Genomic DNA, 17280 nt, shown 5'->3' with positions numbered 1-17280 from the left:
TTTTTTTTTTTAAACATTAACCTTATTTCATACTTATTTCCTTACGTAGCTAGTCTTCATTAGCAACCTTGGCGCTGCACATTTTTAAATATCGAGAACGTTTTGTCTGTGTTATCGTACTAAATCACGTGCAAAGAAGACAGATTAAAAAAAAAAAGTTATTTCCTGTAAATGTAGTCCGGTAAATAACATAGTTACTTAATAGCAGATTAAATAAATGTTCAAAATACAATTTTTCTAGTTAGCATGTCATGGGTAGATGAAAATGAACGCAGGTGGAGAATGGAGATCACGCCGGCTGTTTCCGAGTGTGTCCGAAAGAGGGCGCTGTAACCATCTTCAACTACTAACCGAAAAAGTGAACAAGACGTCACGAAGATCACGTTGCCCAAAGAAGAGGCAGGATTGACGAACACATGAAAACATTAGCGATTGTATGGAACAGTCTCTTTCCTGCTGGTCATTTGTCTACTTAAGGTGAGTGTTGTTAAAGTAGTAATAAATAGGTTTGTTCGCCTACATACATATACTGGGGCGGCCGCTGTTCAGCCGAGTGAGTGGGCAGAGGTGCGCGGTAAAATGCTATCATGCTAGTTTACCTAGCGACTCTTAACACAAGAGTTTGAACGACCAACCGTTTGGCTAGCACACAAGATCTACGTGTTCCTGACTTTACGGGAAAAACAGGTCAGAGCTTCGGTGCCTGGTTTACAGCAAAAATACCCATTGGAATTTTCAGTTTGGGAAAAAATTTGGTCATACAATGGCTGTGTTTCAATACCGAGTGGGCTGCCTATCTAGACTGTACATTTGGACGTCAAAGGCGTCGATTCCTTTATGGACCGCGGTGAAGTTAGGCGGCTCGCTTGGCTTTGAGACACAGCCAGCGTTTCTTTATTGCGAGAGTTTTGTAATGAGACTTTTATGACCTATGCGAGAAGTTTCAATGTGGTTAAATCAACCAATATCAGACGCCAGTTTTCTGTGAATCCCCATTGTCTTCCGCCAAGTGGGTTAAGATTCAAGAAGTAGCCTATGTTACGTTTTATACTGAATTCCTCACTGTGTTTCCTTTCGAGTAACTTTAAGGTGTTTTGAATGAATCCGTTTGCATAACCGGACTGAACCGAGTCAACAATCGACAAATCTTTGAACTGTAAATTATATCCGTGGGTCATAGGCCGAGAACATTTCAGTAATCGCCCTTATATGTAATTTTAGCATTGTTTGTATTATAAGTACACTATAGTTAGTTCACCCAAAAATGAATAGGCCTTTTATCCCCTAGTTTACTCCACCTTGAGCCATCCTAGGTGTTTATGACTTCTTTATGACACAATAAGATTTATATTAAATAATATTCTGGCTCTTCCCAGCTTTGTAATGGCTTTTGAGTAGTGTTTGAATACTGAGTATTGAAGCTTCAAAAAGTGCATCATCCATCATAAAATTAATTCATATTGCTCCAGTTGGTTAATAAATGCCTTCTAAAGCAAAGCGATGGGTTTTTTGTTAGAAAAATATCCATATTTAAAACTTGATATACTATAATCACTGGCTTCCGGCAACGGCTGTATGTGCATTCACGAGAGAGTCGAGTTCTGGCGTAAGAGTGACCTCTGACCCGACGTAGGATGTAGACATAGCTTAAGCTTGGATGAGGATTGACAAGCGCAGAGGATAGCACTTAACAAAATGCTGGTCACGAATTAGAAGTCAAAAACAAGATGTTTTAAAGAAAAATGTTGGAGGATTGCGATATAAGAGGAGCTACGTCATATGTCGGGCCAGAGGTTACCGGGACTCGACTCTCTCGTGAATGCCTGTACGGCCATTGCCGGAAGCCAGTGATAAATGATGGGATGATTTTCATATTTTGGTGAACTATTCCATTGTTGGTAAACAACAATGTGTGTTGTGTAGGCCTATATCTATTGGAACATGCACATTAATAATACCTCTAAAATGCCTTTTAAAGAGCATGTTGTATGTCTTGTTTGTAAGCCATTGTTCAATTGCTGAATCAGTTATTTGAAACAAACTGTTCTAAAGAATCAATTTGCGCTAATAAAAGAAAGGCAACAATAATGTGCTGGGGTGAGACTAGTGGCTCTTAACAGAGAACAGAATGGAAATGCTTTTCCATTACTGTACTGTTGCACTATAAGATATATTTCAATGCATCAATTAAATCAATGTATCTGAGTAATCTCTGTCTAAAACCGTAGGTGCTGACCATAGTCAACTCCTACATGCGTATGGGAAGATGTCAGCCACATGCCAGGACCGAAGCAGCCGGTGGCAGGACATTCAGAAAGGCCTACAATTCATTCAGTAAGTGTTCTGCTTTTAACTATTAGTATAAACCTGTGAACATAAGAGAGCTTTGATCATGAAGAAAAAGACTTCAGTTTTTGTTATGGAGGAAAAGCGAGAGAAATAGTTTGAAAAAGACTTCATCCACTGATGTTTATTTCTGAAGAATTTGGTTGCAGTTCAAACAATTTATGGAATGCAAATTACACAGATTTATGACACCTCTAACCCTCACGGATTCATAATGACTTGTTTTTTTTCCCCCTCAGTAAATCTATCATTGCTCATGTTCCTTGCACCTGTGTTTTTATAGTCTCAATGTTTTCCTTATCTTCTGTTTAATTGTAGATCTACCCTGCCTTTTCCTGGTTCCCAGGAGCAGTATGAGGTATGTGTGTCTCATTCACAGTCAATCCAGCACTGATTGCAGTTGTGCATTAGATGTTTATATTAAGCATCGATTCATTCCTTTAGGTATTCATTCAGAGTTTGGTGAGGAATCTGTATGGCGAGGCAAATGATGTGTTCCTTGAAGGCGAATGGGCACGATCTGTTGAATTATACACAGAGGCCTTAAACATAGCAGAGTATGCTGAATCAGAGGACATCCTCATCCCTCAAGAGATAAAGGAGAAGCTTCATGCGAACCGTGCTGCGTCCTACTTGAACATTGTAAGAATATGCGTTCGCTTGCATGTATACAGATATACAACTTTAATTAGCAAGGATGCATTCAATTGTTTGATAGTGACTGTAGTCATTCATGAAGTTACTAAAGATTTCTGTTTCAAATAATATCTGTTCTATTGAACTTTCTCCTAATCATGAAAGGATCATGGGAAAAAGTATCACTGTTTCCAAATAAATCGGTTTGAATGAATCGCTCATAAATACTTAAGCATTTTTGTAGGAATCTTTTGATTCAATGGCAAATTTAACAGTCAGTTGTCGCGTTTAATGACGTAATTGTAACGATGTAATTGATACATTCTTTATTTAAACGCATCAAGTTACTTTCAAAAGGTGATTTAGTCTTTTTGATCGTTACCGTAGACATCAGTGTTTATATCCTGTGTTTTTTTTTTTTGTAAAGCTGTTTCATACCTATACGTAACTGTATTCTTGATCAGCGGCAGGTCAATGCAGATTTGAATGTTCGCTTGTCAAAGATCTAATAGATATCGCTGAATCGTTGGCATTTCGGAGTAAGATCGCGGGGTTGTTTGAATCGAGATCGCGATCTTTTAACGATGAATCATGCAGCTCTATTTCATTAGTATATAATAGTAAAAATTTTTAATGGTAGAATACAAACAGTGTATTATTTCCATTAGTGTTTGACAACTGCTTATGCTGCAAAGTTAATTGTCCCAGTTGTTTTTTTTAATTGCCTGTAATGTGTTTGTGGTTATTGATACAGGGACTGCACGATCAAGCCCTAGAGGACTCTGAAAAAGCTCTTCAACTCAATGAAAGCAACTACAAAGCACTTTACCGGAAAGCTCGATGTCTGAAGGAAATGGGAAGACATCAAGAGGCTTATGAGGCGGTTGCTAAATGCTCTATGGCAGTGCCTCAGGTCAGAGCACTTTACATTGAGGTTTTAATCAAGTAGTTTTTGCATTACTTGGTTCCTCATGTTTCATTTGCTTTACAGGACACTCATGTGATTGAAATGACCCAGGAGCTTGCCAAAATGTTGGGATTGAAAATCCGTAAGGCTTATGTGAGACACAAGGTAAAATATATTTTTTTCCGAATGCAGGGGGAAAAATAGGAACCAAAATAATCTGATGCGTGTCTACTTTCTTGCTAATTAGGGGGGAAATAATTTAATTGGTTAGAATTATGGTGAAAAACATTAAAGCTCATAATCTGTAAATATTTGGCCCTGACCAGTCTTTTTTTAATTTATTTTTTATCAGCCTGCCTTAAATGTTTTGCCTGGTGCAAGTCTATCTGGTGCGGTTAATGATAAGGTAAGATGCTGAATGTGCATGTGTGTTTTTAAAATGATACATTTCAGCAAACCTACTGAGCTGCTTTGTTTCCTAACAGCATTCTCAAAACTCTGCCTCGGTGGAGGATATTGAAATGGGTAAGTCAGTGTATGTCATATACTGCCATTAAAAAGTTTGGGGTCAGTAAGATTTGTTTTTTAAAGAAGTTAATACTTTTATTCAGCAAAGGATGCATTCAATTGATCAAAAGTGACAGACTTTATAGTGTAACAAAAGATTTAGGTTTCAAATAAATGCTGCTCTTTTTTTAATCACTGTTTCTACAAAAGTGTGGAAGAAAACACTTTTACAAAAAAGTGCCATCACAGGAATAAATTGCATTTTAAGGTATATTAAAAACATTTATTTTAATTTGTAATAATGTTCTTCAAAAAATATCACTGTTGCATATTTGATCAAATAAATGCAGCCTTGGTGAGCAAAAGAGACTTATTTCAAAAACATCTTACAAACACCAAACGGAAGTGTATATCATAAATTTTTTAATCAGTTGCAGTCAGCTCGTCACTGTCTCCTTGTCTCCATAGAAGTGGGCCAGTCTATGCAGGGTATGGATTGCCCAGTACCAGTCAATATGCCAGTGTGTTCTACTGTAAATGAGAAGGAAGAAGTCGAGTCTAAGCCTCTCGTCGGTGTCATCTCACCACCACTAGTCCCGGTTGAGACCCATCACCCAGAGCCTGTTTCCATGCCATTACATATGCCTCTGGTTAATGGAACCAGGCCCAATGACTCTTATGTATTACAAGACACCCGCTTGGACTATGATACAGATATTATTGGGGATGATCTGGATGAGCTGTTGGACAGAGCAAGTCCTTCTAATTCTTTGGTAAGACAGAGTAACGCATTTTTGCTCAACACAAGTTTTGAGTGCATGTGAGAAGTCATGTTGATGTTTGCCTTTTTCTCCCTACCCAGGATATTCCTACAGTGGACGGACCTATTCCTTTACCGACCAGTATTTCCGTCAGTAGTTCATTACGGAGTCCTTTACTCATGCCTTCTCATCTGGGCCATCCGTTTTTGAGTATGGCTCCACAGTGCACAATAAATTTGCCCGCTCCGTACCACAAGCCAATTTCATCGTATTCTCTTGGTCTGGATACATTTTCCTCAGCGCTGGATTCATTGGATAGTTTGTCGATTTCAGATTCTCAGACAGGTGTGTTGCTCTGCTTTCTCAATTTAAAAAAAGGGGTAAAATATTACAGTTTTACCTAGCCTGCAAATGCTGAGTGAATTAAGATAATTTGCCAGCCTCAATTATTTCTCACCATCAAATAAACTGTGTAAACTGTCATTATAGAGTGCTGCAGGAATGAGTCCTAAAACCCACGAATGAGTTGGCATTTTTGTTCCAAACAAAATGGGGTTTGGCTAAATGCCTGAAATAAGGTCTGTTGAAGCTCAAAATACTGCCATGGCTTTTTCTACAACATAAAAGTTCATTAGTAATACCTCACTCGAGATTTTACTAAGCTTTTATGTGTCTTGAAAGAGGCGGTTGCTAACAAGTGTCTAAATGGGACTACATGGATTTGTCGCCTTGTCGGACAGAAAACATCATCACACCGAGCAGGTGAACTCATCTGCTCACTAGTCCGCTTTTACAGCCTCGTTGGGATTATAATCGCGCTCAAACCAATTCTAACTTAAACTTTCAAATTATTGACTTGAGATTGAAAGAGTTGTTGGAAGCTAAATCATGCGACCGTGGTGTAGCCTAGTTAGTTTATAGTTTTTTACTTTAAGCGATTGTATTTAGATTTCAAATTCGTAAAAGTTGTTCATTTCTGAAGATTATTTCTGATGAACAAATGTGCAAGAATCAAACTTTTGTTGGTCAGTTTATTTTCTGTAATGCAAAAGCCAGTGGGAAAATCCTTGACTGTCACTTGATGTTCACGTCCGGATTGGCCTATAAAAATACATCATCACTGCAGCACTCCATGACAGTGGCATTATTACTGAGCACTTTTCCTAGTTTATTTGTGATGAACACTGCGGGTCATTGTCATTCACTGAAACTTTAATAACACAATATTTGCAGATCCTAGTAAAGTGCTATTTTATTTAACCATTAAAGCCCATAGTTAACCTCTATTTGGTGTCCTGACAAGTGTTAATTTTGGACCCTGCTGTCAGTGTCTGCTGAAACTATTATTTCTTTGTTTGTTTTTACTTATAATTTCTGATTTTCTTTTCCTGTTTTTATTTTTTTAATCCTTATGGACCAGATAAAGTCTTTAGCCAGCATCATTTTATGTCGGTAAGAGTTCATTTATTTCAATATTTTCCTGAATATTCAGCTCTTTGGTTCTCTTTGGTTAATCTCCATTATTTGCTCTTTCAGCTGGGCAATAGCGACATGTCAGTGCCAACCATTCCACCCATTGGGATGGGTTTCAGTACATCCGATGGGACATTCGCGCAGGATTATCCACCGCAGTTAGACCTTGCCAAGAACCCACTTGCTGATACACATGATTTTAAACAAGCCTGTTCCTCATGCTACATTAAAACCGGTAAGCGTCAGTCATGCAGGAAGTGTTGCTAGGCAGCGTTTGCAGTGCTCGCATGCAAATATGCAAACAATGACGTTTTGCATAAGGTTTTTTTTATGACTGTATTCACAGGACCTGGAGTGCTGGATTATGCTTACCTTCCAGAGGACCACAAATGCAAAAAAGATTTGCTTTTGGGTAGAACCAAACATGCAGAACTTCCAACGTGGAAGCTTATTCGCCCGAGACCCACTAAAAACCAGTACATGGGGCCTTATTATATTTGCAAAGGTGCCTGCACTGTTCTCATTTGTGGCCTTATCTTGCCATTTTGCAGATTTCATTTTTTACTAACTATCCTCAAAATGTTCTTTATAGATGTGGCGATAGGACAAGAATGCCGGTATCTTGGCCACTGTACCTTTGCTTATTGCCAAGAAGAAATTGATGTGTGGACACTAGAACGCAAAGGCTTCATCTGCAGGGATAATCTGTGTGATCCTTATGGATATAGACCTAAGATCAATGTGACAGTGCCCAAAATCCTACAGGAGCACCATGGGATATTTATGTTCCTCTGTGAGGTAAAGTGTGCCATTGTTCGAACGGCTTGCTCATTGCAGCTGTAATTACTGACTAATCCATGATACACCTGAAAGGAAGCTGACCAAAATTAATTACGTTTGTTATGTTTGAGTTCGGCCGTTCTTGTTGGAGATATTTTTTTCAGCAGCTGACTGTCTGTCTTTTAACACACCCTCTCATTTCATCATTGAACTGGAATGACCGGTTTTCAAAAGAATGGATTTTCGGTTTCAGTGTTTGTTTTTCATCATTGCTGAAATTTGCATTGGTTTAAACTTTGAAGGAGCTGTAAAAATAACATGTGTGACTTGGTCTGTAGGTATGCTTTGATCACAAACCCAGAATAATCAGCAAAACCAATAAGGACAACCCCGGTCTATGCTCTCACCCAGTGACAAAGCATGCGTTTGAGGAAAAGAAGTAAGCATCTCTTCTTGTGAAGACATGTACAGACACTAAATGTGCAGATTCATGCTTTGCAGTGAATGCAGTTGGTCTGAAAATAATGAATGCATCTGATCAGGGCTGGGCGATATATTCAGTGTTTATATATATTTCATATTATTTTGTTGGTAAAAATGAACCAACATTCTGTACCTTTTATTTGCCCGTTAATCTTCCTGAACTCTTGACTGTAGGTCAACTTCACACCCACCATGCCATGACAGATTTAATTGTCTATGATTTAAACATCAGTAGAGTTCAAAAGTTTAATCCTTTTTTTTTCAAACTTTCTCAGTGAATCAGCATGAATCACAGATTCATCATAACTCCGAAAACCTAGTGTTTCGCATGTTTTGAAATGTTTTAGTAAAAAAAAAAATCAATGCTTTTTATTATGTTTTTAATTGTATTTTTATATATATATATATATATATGATGAAAATAGCAACTGTTAAAATCACTATTGTAGTATAAATAATAAGTACTTATATAATATACTACAAATTAACATAATATTAAAATAAAAATATTAACAATTGATTTATTTCTTTTCAATATTTTTTTTACACACTTTTAAACAACAGTTTTAGTGGTCATTATACAAAAACATTTTACCCAAAGATGCTGCAGTTGACCAATCAAACCCAAGTGTTCCAGAGAGCCAGGAAACGAAGACATTTTCGTTGTAGTCTATATTGCCTGGCCCTAGGTGAGATCTTTTATTACTTGTATAGAAATTTGACACTAACACCCTTTTTTTTATTTTATTTTATTTTTTTAGGTGCCTTGTACACTATTTAAGGGACAAAACCGTAAGGTACTCCAAAGTTCGTCCATACATCCCTCTTTGCCAGATGGATCTGTGTAGGCATGAGGTACGATATGGCTGCCAGCGTGAGGATTCCTGCTTTTACGCCCACAGCCTCATCGAGCTCAAAGTATGGATGATGCAGAGTGAACGAGGTGAGCAGCTACTTAAGTCTCATGAATTATCAGACATCAAGATTGATGGGAAACTCTAACTGTTGTATTGTTTTGATCTGTTTCAGGTATCTCACATGAAGGTATTGTTCAGGAGTCACAGAAATATTGGAATATGGATGCTGCTGTTCAAGCCCAGGTAGAATTTATACATGTGTACTAATAGAATGCGTATATACCCATGTTTCTGTGAGAGATTTCTTATATTGTGCTTGTGGCAATTCCGTAGGAGCTCCCACCAGCCCTGCGCAGATTTGGGCCTGTTAACCTGAAGATGCAGTTTGTATGTGCTCAGTGTTGGAGGAACGGCCAAGTCAGTGAGCCGGACAAAAACAAGAAGTACTGCAGTGCCAAGGCCAGGCATACGTGAGTCCTGCTCATACGTTCATCCAAAAATGGAAATTCTATCGTCATTCACTTGAATTTTGTATCAAACCCACTCAACTTTCTTTTGTGGAGCACAAAAGGAGAAATGTTTAATGTACTGCTCTTTTCCATGTAATGAAAGAGAACAGAAGAACATGAATCACCATACACTTTCATTTCATGTGAAAAAATAGCTTGTACATTCTTTAACACATTTCCTGTTTCAAATCCCTTAATTCACACAATTTTTTATTTTTTTTACTCTGCTTGAGGTGGTTTTTGACTTAAGCAAAAGAGTTAATGCTAATAATGGGAGATGAAAACGCATTTACGCCTTGATTGAAGTGTTGAGTTTCAACCAATCACAACACACTGGTCCAGCTGACCAATCAGAGCACATTGTCCTTTTCAGAAGGAGGGGCGTAATAGAGACGGGAATTTAACAGGGCCGTGTTTCCCAAAAGCATTGTAAGCCTAAGTACATTGTAGAACCATTGCCACCAATGGTCTCTACGATCAACTTGGCTCACAATGCTTTTGAGAAACGCAGTCCAAAACATTTGGCCATTCTAGTAAAGCCCAAAAACAAAATCAAGGCTGAAAAATGGCAGAATATTAAAGGGGGCCTATTATGCCCATGTATGTTAACTCATGACTTTATGTTAACTAGTTGGTCTAAAGAGAGACGAGTGGTTCTGGTTAGTTCTGTTGAACGGAAAAAGTGGACCACAGTTCGACCTCTCCCAACAAAAAAACCTGTTCCTGCTCAGTTTGAAGTAAGTGTTATATTGTTTTTTCATGTTAAAGTCCATTTTTCTTCAATATGCGCACAAATGGATGGTTCATAAATTGTCACTGTCTCTGCATGTTTTTAGATTTGCTTGCATGTGGCTGCAGGAAAAAAGTGCCAGTACATTGGAAACTGCACATTTGCTCACAGCACAGAAGAAAGAGATCTATGGACCTTCATGAAAGAAAACAATAGTAAGTGCATTGTGTGTTTGAGTGCTAGGGACACACTTATATAGGAATTATTTTTGTTTTAGTTTAGCTTCATTGGTCATTATTTCCAGATGATGACAACCAATACATGGAGAGTGGTAGTGTTGAACACTATACCTGTAGTAGAAAGATAATTGCGAGACCCTGCTATTAAAAAAATGGTACGATTCTACATTTCATTAGTTACGAGTACTTTAAGAATGACAGCATTCTAAGAAGAGTCGTATTGATTGATTTTGCGTCGATGCGTGACAGCAGGAGTCAGGGCTAGTGTGCCGGAGTCAGGGCTAGTGTGCCGTGTTCTGCTTCCACTTCCGGCAGGGAGTAAAATGTATCCGTGCAGCGCATGATGGATTCAAGTTATTGACGCCTTAGAAAACCCAAAAAATGCATGTATGAGAAAACAAGGCGTGGAACGTGTGATGTTACTTCAGGGTCAGCCGGGCTTAAGGGCCTTTCTTACTGAACGCAATTAAGCAACGCAACTTTACGTTGCGATGACACTCCTGAATCGAAACTATAGATCCGTATGGAGCTATTCACACCGGGCGTGATCAATCACAGCGTGACAAAGCAAGTTACACACTACAAGCAACTGTTGCTGCATGTCTCCAGTGGCTGGCGGTGAGGTCGCTAGTGGGCTTTCCCTCTACTGGTTGCCTAGTAATGTTTGTGAGTGACATTCATGGATGTTACTCCATGATGTAGACAACAAATTCGGTTTCTTTGCTGCTACAAACAAACATTTTGGATGGAAAAGTCGAAATATAAATTGAATCAGTACATAAAATGCATAATATTAAAGATGAATTAGAAACCGCGAGTGCTCTTTGCCATTGTGGCATTTACCTGCAGCATTGAAGTGCTTTTCTTTTGTCACATTTGATTTAATTTCGTTCTTGATTTTATATAGACCGTAGCCTAACCTGAAAAATTTAAAGCACTATTTCATTTGTATCTTTCTAATGTTGTATTTGTTCTTATTGTTTATTTGCTTCTTTACTTAGTTTTAAAAGCGAAGATAAACTAAAATTATACTATAATATTATACTATATTGTGATTTATAAAATGATATAATTATAAATGTGAAATTAAGTAAATGACTTGTAAAATCATGAAAAAAGATTTGTCATTTCACCCAACCCTTTCCCAACCTGTTCAGAACTGTGAAAGGTTAGCGAATGTGATTGATGACATGATAATGTGATAATTGCAAACATCTCTGTAAGGAGATGCGTTCACACTGTGGCATGTAATTCTTTTTAAATAAAGGAGAGGGAATGGTCAAAAAGCAGGGCAGGAACATGCTGGTCAAGTGAGTTTTACATTTTTTAAGAATTTTAAGTTCTGTTATTCAGTTACTTTTACTGTGTTTTAGTTTTTTGTCGTGGTATTGATTCAGTATTGGTATCGGGATATTTTAGCCAGGTATCGTATCGAAGTCATTATGTGGCTACATTATGTTGTATGTACCATTTGTTTATTTAAAGTTGGTTTCTCAGCTCTGGCACTTGAGATCCACTTTCCTGCAAAGTTTTCTTCAAATTAAACAAACCTGAACAAACTGATCAAGGTCTTCAGGATTACTAGAAAGTTACAGGCAGGTGAGTTTTATCAAGGAGCAAAACTGCAGGAGAGTGGACCTTGAGGGCCAGAGTTGAGAACCCTTGGTTTAAAGGTACACTATGTAACTTTTGGCCCTATATCGGTTAAGAAATAAAACTGCATGCATTTTGCAGAATAACAGTTTTGGTAGTATCGTAAACAAATTCTTAAAAACGGATTTAGATGCAGCAAGTTTTCGGTTTGTTTAGCAAGCAAAACTTGTCAGTGTGTAATAATATATTTCTTGCATGCCGGGGTTTCCGCGATGAGAGTCTGCTTGGCACTGATGAAGAGAGATAGATGGCAGATCCTTTGCCAGTGCCGCTTGTTGTCAGTTCAGAAGGAAAGTTAGGTTGTTGCTGTTTGCCTGCCATTCTCGTACGTGAACACTCTGATGACTTATGTCTGCGTGAACAGCCTGCGCAGTGGTATGCAAACACACATTGACCGAGAGGGAACACATGCTATAGGACCGTTCGGACCTAACGCAACGATTGAACGAACATTCTATGATCCTACACCTTCCAGACGACATACCTTTATAAAAATGCATTTAGACCGCTTAACAGAGTGGTTGCCATCAGGATATGAGGAGACTTTCAACCCGCATAACAACAAATTATTCTGCAGAGAATCATCTGCGGCACCTTTTAAGAGATATAACCAGTTTAGATGGAAAGGATCTCAAGATGACTCTAGCTGAAGACGTTACTGTAGCTTTACCCATTAATGTTCATGGTACCTTCTGGAAAATATATTCCAGCACAGCGCTACAACAACCATAATGAAATGATCCTTTACAATAGATAATGCTTTACAATGAACTCTGTTAGAGAGATACATATGGCAATATAACAGTTCATTTAAATACCTTATTCACCTGTTGAGTAACAACACCATCTTCGCATCGCTTTTACAACATTTCAAATCCCTCAGTTCAGGCCATCTCAGAAAAGCCAAGGTGATGTTCATTTTTGTTTTATTACGAGCTCTGTCGCGTTCTCATTCTCCACTGTTCTGTGTTTACTTAAAACGGGTGATTTCCCAGAGGTTTGAGATTTAGCTGCTTCATGTCAACCTTTCTTGCTCATGACAACTAACATCTGCCACTCCCACACCATACACACGTCACAGTAGCTTGAGCAACTCTTCTCTATTTACGGACATGACGAGACACACACAGGTTGTGATTGTATGTACGCAATTTCCTGTGAAAACCATTAACAGATCTAAAATATAAACACCTATAATAAGCTTACCACAGTTAATGAGGGAAAGACGAAAACAAGTTTTGGAAGGATTGATGTATTGATTCATTATTTAAGTTCTGTTCATTTTGAACAAAAAGTTGCATAGTGTACCTTTTAAATAACTTTCTCTCAAACAACTTCCCTGTTCTGCAGATGTCAGTCAGGCCAGTGTTAATCATTAGCCAAATAACTGTAAGCTTATTCATATGCTTTCATACCTGCATATGTAAAACGGTAAGATTGTGAAATATTACAATTTAAAATAACCATTTTTTATTGTACTATTTTTTTAAATGTAATTTAATCCTTTGATCAAAGATACATTTTTAGCATCATTTCTCCAGTCTTTAGTATCACATGATCCTTCAGAAATCATCAGAATTCAATCATTCTAATAGGATGATCTGATGCTCAAAAAACATTTATCATCAATGCTGAAAACAGTTCTACTGACCCCTAACTTTTGAATTGTGGTCTTGATATGATAGATTGACTCATATTATCGCCCAGTGTTGACAGACATGCATCTCTTATAATGATCGTGTGTATGCAGTTGCAGACATGGAGCAGCTGTATGAAATGTGGCTGCAGTCTCAGAAGCCGGGCTGGAGCGAGGAGAGCACGAACATTGCAACCCGAGAGAACGGCAAACAGATTCACATGCCCACGGACTACGCTGAGGACGTGGTATGGAAACATTATCACACCTCTGTCTGACACAACCTTGGTCCATCTTAAGAGTGTCCTGTACACAAGACACTGGCTGTCAAGAACAGCACATACACTCAGGGCTCTGTTATACTTTGTCTGCTCTGCTGTCTCTCTCTGTTTTCACCTTCTTGGACCACAGTTTGCCGTGTCAGGTCAAAAATAGTTTTTTCAAACTTTTAAAAATTGCGTCCCAACCCCTGCAATCTGTTCCAGTCCATTGTGCTCCTCTAGCTGTTTTTGAACACTAAACACCTCATGTACACGTATGTACACCTCATGTGAAATTTATTTGGTAAGGTATTGTGAATGAATATTAGTTGCATCATATTGCTTGGTAGCCTAATGGGAGCGGCTGTGTCTCGTAACTTAGCATGATTCATGAATATTTATTAAGCCACCAACTGATTAGCACACACACTCTTCACCACAGCATCTGTTTTGCAGCCTACTGGCCAATTGTCACAATGCAATTAATATTCATGAGCAAATCCTTTACCTATTTGGACAAATTAAAGCATACAGACTTAAAAAAAATTTATTAAAGTGGTTAAAATGAAAATTCTGTCTCATTACCCTCATATGTCGCTCCAAATCCGTAAGACTTTCGTTCATTTTCAAAACACAAATGAAGGTCTTTTTAATGAATTGACAGTCTACATAACTACAACTTCCAAGCCCCAAAAAGGTAGTAAAGACATCATTAAAGTAATCCATAATGTGACACACGTGGTTTAAATTTAATTTTATGATGCAATGCATTGTTTGCGCAAAAAAAAGTCATTTATCACTTTATTTACAAAATATGAATCTCCAACGTGTTCCTGAGAGCACCATGACGTATGTGTGTTGTTCATGCAACAACGTCCGCTCTCGCGTCAACATGTGCGTTGAAGAATTTTTTTTTTTTTTTTTTTTAAACAAAGCACACTCTTAGCTTCATAAAATTGAGGTTAAACCACTGGAGTTCTTTTATGTTGTCTTTACTATCTTTCTGGGGCTTGAAAGCGATTAGTCTTTTCTTCCGTTGTGACGTATATCCGAGTAAAAAGGCTTCTGGAATGGGGGAAAAAAAATGTAGGGCAGGTTCTTTTTTGTCCATCGGGAATGGATCATAGGAAGTTGGGTGTTGCTAACTGAATGGAGGCTGATCTGAATGCCAATTTGCAGTCAGTTATTGAGGATATTTAGGGCCCGTTTACACGACACCGTTTTCTACTAAAAACAGGAAATCTTATGCTTTTTGGCTGTTCTTTTACATAATGGTGTTTTGGGGGCCTGAAAATGCAAACTTTTGAAAACGATCCCATTATCGTCTCTGTGTAAACTACAAAAAGCTCATTTGTGAAAACGGTGACATCTGTAGTAATTCAGTGCACATTTCCTTCATGAAAAATAACTGAACTCATTTCTTCATACAAACCTTTCTTCATGAATGCTATCCTCGTAACCTCTAAATGCTGTCTCGTCAGGCTGGCAACCATTGTTGGTTGTGTGGGAAGAACTGCAATAGTGATAAGCAGTGGCAGCAGCATATCACCTCCGAGAAGCACAAAGAGCGAGTGTTCAACTCTGAGGACGATCAGAACTGCTGGCAGTATCGCTTCCCCACGGGCACCTTCAAAGTTTGCGAGCGGTGAGCCTAACGCTAATGTGTGACACCACTCAGATCACGGTAACGGTTAACTGTTGTCCCTAATAGATTGGCTTCCATCCCTCCAGGTTCCTCAAGGGCACCTGCACAGAGGAAGAGCTTTGTAAACTGGCACATGGAGATGAAGAGCTGAAGGAATGGATGGACAGAAGAGAATTCCTTTTGATGAAACTCGCCAAAGCCAGAAAAGATCACTTGATAGCACCAAATGATAATGACTTTGGCAAATATAGTTTTCTGCTTAAAGATATTAAGTAATGTTTTAATGAATCTGAATCTGTTGATGCCGGGTGTTCTGGAACTATGATGTCTTGAGTTCAGTATTGAATCAGGCGAGTCCGTGGAGAAGGGAGGACATCCTCCTTCTGGATTTTCACGGAAAGCACAGAGCTGGCCTTGTGTTCTGAGTAATCACGGCTTTGTTGCTTTTATCACCGGTTAAGTAAACGCACCATCGCCTTTTTTGTGTTTCTCTTATTAAATAGCACACAGCGGATCACCTTTCAGGAACTGGATTTTGTTAATGAAACCCAAAGCAGAAGTGCAGTATAGGCATGGCATATAGTGAGAGAAGCCCTCTGAGAATCCCTTTGAATGTTTCTGTGACAAAATCTCGCCTTTTTTATTATTTGTTTTGGAATGTTCGGTCCTGTATCTCTGTTATTCTACATCCGCACCAAATTACTGTGTTGTCTGCTTGCTGTGTTAATGCCTGTTGGTATTATATGGACCGACATAAACACAATAAAGTCTTCATCTTTTCAGCGTCCGTAGTTCCTGAAAGCAAAACGGTGAAGGAAGTCATACCACATCAATGTATTAATCGAAAAGGGGAAGGACTGTACGTGACTGTCAAGACATGTTTTAGCCACTAGGGGGAGATCATGAATAGGCGATATCCTGCCAGCTGCACCTGATGGGTTATGGGGTTGGATCTGCTGTGTATTTCTGTAATAATTATTTCATATATATATATATTTGAATTGAACTGCTTGCTTTTGTGCTAATGAAACTGCTAGATGCTAGTAAACTTTTTAAAATGAATTAATACTTTGATTCAGCAAGGATGCATTAATTTGTTCAAATGTGACATTACAGTGTTACAAAAGATTTCTATTTCGAATAAATGCTGTTCTTTTGAAGAATCCTGAAAAACAATTCTTGAGATTTCCGTATTATTAAGCATTACAACTAGTTAGAAATGTTTCTTGAGCAGCAAATCATCATGTTAGAATGATTTCTGAAGGATCATGTGACACTGAAGACTGGAGTAATGATGCTGAAAATTCAGCTTTGCATCACAGGAATATGTGGATAGAATAAAAGATGAAAAAATCCATCACAAATCCATCACGTTTTAACACTATATTCAAATGGAACAGTTATTTTAAATTCACTGTAAACCCTAAAGCTCAAAATAATTAATTGGTTTGAGTAGAGACAAGTCATATTATACAAATGTGTTCAATCAAATTAACTTTTATGAGTATTTTAGAACTTTCTTTTTCTTTTGAGTTCACAAAACTGACACATTTTAAGTAAGTCAAGTTTTATTAACTTGTTTTAAGGAACACGCCGACTTTTGGGACTTTAGCTTATTCTCCGTGTCCCCATAGTTAGATAGTCCATACATACCATTTTCGTCTCCGTGCGTGCAGTAACTCGAGATGAGAAGGGTATGCGTGGACTTATCTAACTCTGGGGGATACGGAGAATAAGCTAAAGTCCCAAAAAGTCGGAGTGTTCCTTTAAATTGAACTGAAACTTGGCTGGGGTTTCTATTTCCCAGCATGCTTTGCTATGACACTCAAAAGGGAGAGTAAATGCTAAAATTAAGTGT

General features: G+C 38.2%; 1 protein-coding gene across 1 annotated transcript; it reads left to right on the top strand.

The window, feature by feature from the left end:
- The first annotated feature begins 333 nt into the window (after positions 1–333).
- Positions 334–16598, top strand: zc3h7a (zinc finger CCCH-type containing 7A). The gene is made up of 23 exons (XM_082180147.1): positions 334–477; positions 2229–2334; positions 2665–2704; positions 2791–2988; positions 3737–3895; positions 3974–4054; positions 4242–4295; positions 4375–4414; positions 4865–5169; positions 5259–5502; positions 6578–6609; positions 6694–6865; positions 6977–7135; positions 7223–7428; positions 7749–7849; positions 8655–8836; positions 8923–8993; positions 9084–9220; positions 9891–9996; positions 10096–10204; positions 13632–13765; positions 15259–15422; positions 15509–16598. The coding sequence occupies exons 2-23, from the start codon at positions 2267–2269 to the stop codon at positions 15696–15698; spliced, it is 2952 nt and encodes a 983-aa protein (XP_082036273.1). The 5' UTR covers positions 334–477; positions 2229–2266; the 3' UTR covers positions 15699–16598.
- Positions 16599–17280: the final 682 nt, after the last annotated feature.

Source organism: Leuciscus leuciscus, assembly GCF_965113295.1.
Source record: "Leuciscus leuciscus genome assembly, chromosome: 1".
NCBI lineage: Eukaryota > Metazoa > Chordata > Actinopteri > Cypriniformes > Leuciscidae > Leuciscus > Leuciscus leuciscus.
Note: the sequence above shows the minus strand (reverse complement) of the source record. Positions and strands in the feature narration are given on the sequence as shown.